The following is a 6,822-nucleotide window of genomic DNA, read 5'->3' on the forward strand; positions in this document are numbered from 1 at the left end:
TAAACATTTATTCTGATAACTGGTTAAAATGAGAGCTGTTAGAGCAAATACAGTTATATTCACTTTAGAGCTTATTTTTTATTCTAGTATGCTAAGAAACTGTGAAAACTAAAGAAAAAATGTTTCAGCTGTTGCGTGTGCAGTACAAATTCTGTAATTACAGAAGAGAGGTTGGCATTGCTCTGATTGCTTAAAGAAAAATTGAGATGTTGTTTGATTAAATGACTGAGAGGAAACAAATAACATTTCAGAATTTATGCAGTTAGGATGAAGAATTTATTGTATATACAGTTAAGCAACTCTACTGTAGATGTACTTCCTCTTTGAAGAAAATGAATACAGTAATCAAAATAGTTCTAGCATGGAAACTACAATACAGACTGAAACTTGACTAAAACAGAAATTAGTCATTTGACTTGAAAGAACACAGAACCTGAAACAACAAATCGCAGGTTGCATCATTAACCAAGGACAGTAAAAAACTGTACAGTACAAGCAACACGTTACAATAAGTTATGACCAATAAGGCAGTCTTTCTCATTTAGGACAAAAGGGATAAAGGGAAAGGTGTTAAAATCTCATAAATCCACCATATCTCTTTTCCATCTCTGGGACCTCTTTGGAATAAGTTTCCCCATCTTCTTCTGAAGGGAGAATGGAGTCGGCAAAGCGCTTGAGAAACCCACCGTATCGTTTCTGGTAATCCAGCCACCATTCTGGTCTGCCCACTCTTCTCATGAAACCACCGTATCTCTTTTGCAGCTCTTTGGCTTCACCTTCCAATTCAGGGCTGCGCTTTATGCTTCTCATGAAGCCTCCGTATCTTTTGCTGACGTCCCCGTCGTTTTCATTTATCTCTCGGTAATGCCCTGCTTCAGGGTTATCCCCCGTTCCTAGGAGCTCCTTCAGCAGATCAGAGGAATTAGCAAGGGCATCATCATCCGAGTCTTTCTTCATAAACCCTCCATACCTCTTAGCCAGGATTTCTCCTCCATTAGCTTCATCCTCTGGTTCTACCTGGTAGAGCTCATCCATTTTCTTCATGAACCCCCCGTATCTTTTCATGAAGCCTCCGTACTTCTTCGCAAGCAAATGGTTCTCATCCAGCTCTTTCTTCTCTCCTGGAGAAATGTTGCCATCCTCAGAAAGATCCAGCTTTGCCAGTTGCAGGAGCTCCTTGCAGGTCTCCCAGGCTTTGGCAGAAGGCAGCTTTCCTTCACATTCTAGTGTGCATGCCTGAAAAATGGATGCAGTTTACTGAGAACGAGTCGATAGTAACAAGCACCTCGCTGCCTAGCCTTACTTTTTTTTAAAAGACCATGAGTGAGCCTCCCTGTGAATGGCTTGGAAGGACTGCTCTTGGTGAGCAGCTGATTTGGTACCTGGCTGTTCTGAAGTTCTTCGTATTCCTCTCCGAGGGACATAGTAGTCTCCACTCTAAGAGACAGAAGAGTGGACAAGGTGGGCTGTGGGTCCTGTGTGTCAAGGCTGCCCCTATGTTTCTGTTTCAAAGGAAGCCACATGTACAGTTCCTGCACCTCCCTTATGCCTGGGTGTGTTCTCATGAAATTTTGTGTATTTACTAATAGTAAGCTAAAAACTGATTGTGGTTTGCTTCATAATGAAAGTGTAGACGAGGATTCAGTCTTCTTAATTAAAAGTAGCATTCAGAAATTTTAGGAAATAAATTAACTTAGAGCAAATGTCATTGATGTTGCAAAGAAACCAGCTGTGCTGTATTGCTCAGTATCTTCAACACACTGCACAGCTCTAAAGCTGTATTTCTGTCTATTATCATTAGTTTCTCTTCATGGAACAGATCTGTCAAACACGTACCAATACAAGTGTAGAAACACAGGCATTTTTAGGCAGGATCAAGCCTCTGGCTGTGCTAGTTTGACATACAAAGTAGCGACCATCAGAAAGAGGGAAAAAATCCTAAGCTGTGTTGCTTCTGACTGTAGTGAAAAATTTTCATGCTAAGACATAAAAAGGTTTTCAGTACCTGTATGCATATCTCATAACCTGTCATGTAAAGATAATAACATACGTATTAGCCATTACTATCTCTGTTGTGTCAGGGCAATTTACTTCTTGTGAAGCCACACTCTTCAGTCGGAAAAAAAGTGAATCCAGTGGTTTTTTTTCTTGCCCATGGATTTTATACCATGGTAACTAAACAAGAAATCATCAATATTTTTAATAAGAGAAACACTTATTCTGCCTATAGATGTTGTTTTCTAAGGATCTTGATATGCTTCATAAGTGTGAAATTAAACCCCAGCATAGTTTTCTGTAATAGCTAACTGACCACCTCTCTTCCTCTGGCCTTACCTGACTGTTGTGTCCCATTTTAGCCTGAGAAATTTATGTACGTTTTTTGATATGATTGAAAGAAAATTAAAGGGATTTATGTATTTTGCAAGAATAATTTATTTATTTTAACTGGGACTACATGCTTGTTGTTATATAATTATGCCGTAAAGAGAACGTGATCTCAGCTTCAGTCTGACTTTGAAATTTCTCTAAATCAAAGCAAGAATAGGTCTCTCCCTTCCCTTTCCCTTCTCAATCAGTTTAAATAACCCCCTATGGCCAAATTAAGATATGCTATCTCATAGGTGTGAATGACCAGGTACAATGCCATAACTCTTGTACCTTACAGATACAATGTGATAAAATCAGTTATGCTGTTACTAGATGCTAGTATCTACAAACATTTGTTTCTAAAAGCTGTTTGCATGTGTATAAGGAATATATGCATTGCTTCTTTTCCCGTTTCAACTAGTAAGCGTTGTTATGGAATGGGACTTTAGTTCTTTCTTGAATAATTGCTGAAGGTGTACAAGAGAGAATACGAACATAGACACCCACAGCATATGCTCCGAAAAGCACGTGCCCCTCCCTCCGAAAGAGCAAACTACTGCTTTTTTTCCCCAGCTGACACTGAAGTTTGATTGAAAGCTCATGTAAGCAAAAGTATAGGGAACTGTTTTGCCAACCACCCTAAGAACATTGCCCTTAGGCACCTGTTGTGGCCAAGAGTGAGTCCTTACTTTTGGATTAGGCAGAAGTACTCAGTGATTCATAATTCTGTGTAAGAACAGGGTCCAGTCCTTCCTTTTGTGTGCTCCCAAATAACCGATGACCTCTTAGGAGCAAAACTTTTCAGATCATTTAGATGTGCTGCTGAGAGCATGATGCCTCAATACACATCTATTTGAGGTCAGGAACGGCAGTTGCCACCGGGAAAGGACTCGGCAGTCTGAGTTCCCACCTTCTTCAGGGAGGGCTGAGGGACCGCAGACTTTCACTGACCCCGATCCTTAAAATTCAAGCTGAGCTGCCTCTGCGACTATACTTTTAAATAATTTCAATATCATTAACATTACAGATTAAGACACCCTACCCCCTCCCCCCCGCATTCTGGAGTTTTCTTGGCATAATTTGTCTTAGGAGACAATCAATGTCAAAGGGATCTTTCACAGGCACGTTCCCAACGCTGTGCAGCACCGTGCAAAGAGGAAGAGCAGCGGGAGGTATTGCTGCTCAAACCGGGCTTGAACCCCGCTTTCTGTGAGATTTCAGGCAGATCCGCCGCTTTGCAGCTCGACAGCCATCCTGCCTGGAAGGGAGCCCATCCTGCCGGCGAGCCCGCTGCCGGGGGTCGGGACCCCTCCTCCCGTCCCGCCCGGCTTCCCTCCAGCCCTGCCGGGGCTTAAGTGCCCGGCGGCCACCTCTCCTTTCCCTGGGGCGCTGCCCTCTCCGGCCGCATTTCCCTTCCCTCCTACGTTTTCACTCGGCTTTTTCCTTGCTCCCGCCGGGGCAGCCCGGCACGGGGTGTCCGTCCCGTCTTCCCCGAAAGCCGCGGCTCGCTGACGGGCGGCGGGAGGGACGGGCGGGCCGGGGGGGGGGGGGGGAGGCTCCTCGGGGCGCGCTGCCTTTGTGTCGGCGCCGCCCGCCCCTCCCGCCCCCCCCCGCGGGTCCCCCAAGCGACGCCGGCCGCTTCCCCCGCTACTCGTCTTTGCAACTTTGCCCCTTTGCTTCCCTCCCAAAGTTACCGCGGGGCGGGGGCCCGGCCCGGCCCTGCCCGGCCGAGGGGGTCTCCGCGGGGGCTGAAGCGGCCGGGCGGCCCCCCCCCCCCCCCGGCCCCGTTCCCGCTTACCAGGGGGTGGATGCCGGCGCGGGGTCCCAGGCGGTAGGCGCAGGCGGTGCAGTCGCGGCCGCAGTCCGCCCGCGCCCTCGGGAGCAGGCAGGTGCTGAGGGCCAGCAGCGAGCAGCCGAGTCTCAGGAGCATCGCCATGGGGCTGCAAGAAGGAGAGGTCAGCCGGCAGCCGCCTCCCCCATACCCCCGGCACTGCCTCCCCCAGCTTCGGGGCGCGAGTAGGCGGCACGAAACTCTTCGGCCGCGGCGGTGTAAAGCCAAGTCCTAGGTGGCACGCAACTCCGGTAACTCACGGGCTTTTTTGGAGCCGGAGCGGTCGCGCTGGCGAGGTAAGCAAGCAGGCGCTTGGCAGCTACAAGGTCAGCGGACCTGCGTCCGGAGAGGAGCGGGCCCGAAGGATGAGGCGCCCAGAAGTTCCCGTCCGGTGAAAGCGTTCGTCCCCAAACCCTTCCCGCCGAGCCCGCGCCTCGGGGAGAGACCCGCCGGGACGGCAGCCCCCCCCCCCCCCTCCCGGGACGGCAGTCCCCCTCCTCCCGGGACGGCAGCCCCCCTCCTCCCGGGACGGCAGCCCCCCTCCTCCCGGGACGGCTTTCCCACCGGCGCGCCCCGAGCAGCCGCCCCGACGACGGGCACCAGCCCCGGCAGAGCCGCCCCCGGCCCTCCCCCGGTCGTCCCCCCCCCCCCCCCCGGGCCGAGCAGTTCACTCACACACAGGCTCCCCGCGGGGCTCCCGGGAGCTGCTCGGGAGCGAGCTGCGCCTTTGCCGGAGCCTCGGCGTCGGAGCCGCTATTATTTACGGCAGGGCCCAGCAGCCTCTTGGAGAAACCCCGCTGGAGGGGGGGGGTGGGGGGCGGCGGGGGGAGGACCGCGGCGGCCGCTGGCAGCTTCAGCGCGGGCGGCTTTGGGGGGCGCCGAGCCGAGCGCCCGCTGCCGAGGGGAGCGGAGCGGGTGCGGGCGGCGGCGGCGGCGGCGGCACTTTATAATTAGCGAACGCGGGGAGAGGGCGGCCTCCCCCAATCGCCGTCGGGCTCCCGCTGACGCAGCACCTACGACATGCCCCCCCCCCCCCCCCCCCCGGCGCCGCTGCCCCTCCGTCAGTGACTCCGACGGAGCTGGGGATGGGAGCGGGGGGGTTGTGTGTGTGTGTGTGTGTGTGTGGTTGTGTGTGTGTGTGTGTGTGTGTGTGCGCGCCCCTGCCGTCGGGGGGAGCGGGAGACCGGCACCGGGAAAGTTACCGGGGGGAGTTTTCACCGGGGGCGGGCGGGGATGAGACATCGGCGTGAGTCACGCCGGGTGGGGGGAGGCACCCCGGGGCTCCTCGGCGGCAGCCCCGCTCCCCGGGCCGGCGGGCACCGTTTCCCCGTGGAGCGTTGCACAGCGCCGGGGAGCAGGGTTGCGTTCGGGGGTTTTCGGGTTTTTGGTTCGGTTGGTTATTTTTTGTTCGTTGGTTGTTTTGGTCTTCTTTTCTCTCTGCCGCCCTGCCAACACCCCAAGTGGCGGGCGCCTTCTGCCTCCCTCCCTGGGCCTCGGGTGTAAACCGCTGTGTTCGGGGGGGGGAAGCAGGTTTCACTAGAGCGATCGAGAAGACAAGGTCTGTGGTTTGAAAATATTGGAATTTCACAAGTATGGGTAGATTTGTCTTATTTTCACAATTTTGGTGGTCAGGAACAACACAGGTAGGAAGGAACCAGATAGAGGCAAGACCCTAAGCGCTTCTGCAAGGTTCCCAACGCCAGCAGCTGGGGCAGCTCGCTGCTCTGCTCCCTTTGACAGCCTGCAGAACTGGCGTAGGGCGATGGTGCTGATGCCTGCCTGGCCACCTCTTGTTTGTAGAGGGCTCTGCCTCAGCCGTGCTAAGCTGCGTTTCTTTGACTGTCAGAAGCCACCTTCTATTTCCAGCCCCACATTATTTCTAGTGGTTTATATTTATTTGATCTTCTTTCAGCATTGTCCTTGAGTTTAAAGAGCTGTTTTCCCCTTCCTGGTGTGTTTCTGGGGTGGGATTGTTCTCCCTAGTCCTCATTCTGCTGAAGTGAACAAGCTGTGCCCTTCAGCTTTCTGTCTTGAGATGGGCCCTTTTCATGTAAATGTTCTGCTCTGCATTTGCTGTACTTGGAGTTCATCATTTCTGGGCATGAGTGATGGGAAGAGTACACAGTATGTTGGTTGAAATTTCATTAGGGCATTAATGCATAATTATCTCCCCTGGAGGAGGAAGACACCTCAATTTATACCTCCTCAGATCTCATTTGCCTTTCCTAATGCGGCAGTACATCGATGTCACGCACCCGTCTGGTAACTGAGATACGGCTAGGTCTTTATCCTTCAGAACTAATACAAAATCCGGTACTGTTATTGTATGGAAATTGCACTTTCTGCCACCTGCTAGTCTTTACATCAGCTATCTGACTCAGATTGAGGACACTCAAATGAATGTTTGGATTTTCAGAAACAAATCCATGCAAGCCAAAGACATAGCTCTTGCGTCTAACCAGTGTATGTGAGAAGAGAATCAGGCTCTCTGTTTGTGCAGTAATATCAGCCAACTTTGTAAGTGAACTCTCAAGAGAAGAGGTAGACATTTTAAAAATCTTCCCAGTGGGTATATTTATGTTAGCATGTGAGGGATCTGCATTTGGAGCAATGAGCAAATTGCT

The 6,822-nt window shown here is 51.6% G+C and overlaps 1 protein-coding gene across 1 annotated transcript; it reads right to left on the reverse strand.

Moving 5' to 3' along the window:
* Positions 1-235: 235 nt before the first annotated feature.
* On the reverse strand, positions 236-4,975 carry PENK (proenkephalin). The gene is made up of 3 exons (XM_049820827.1): positions 4,874-4,975; positions 4,166-4,307; positions 236-1,236 (listed from the first exon to the last, which is right to left on the reverse strand). Exons 2-3 carry the CDS (start codon positions 4,301-4,303, stop codon positions 571-573), a joined length of 804 nt encoding a protein of 267 aa, XP_049676784.1. The 5' UTR covers positions 4,304-4,307; positions 4,874-4,975; the 3' UTR covers positions 236-570.
* Between the last annotated feature and the right edge of the window lie 1,847 nt (positions 4,976-6,822).

Source organism: Accipiter gentilis, chromosome 2 (genome assembly GCF_929443795.1).
Source record: "Accipiter gentilis chromosome 2, bAccGen1.1, whole genome shotgun sequence".
NCBI classification, from domain to species: Eukaryota; Metazoa; Chordata; class Aves; order Accipitriformes; family Accipitridae; genus Astur; species Astur gentilis.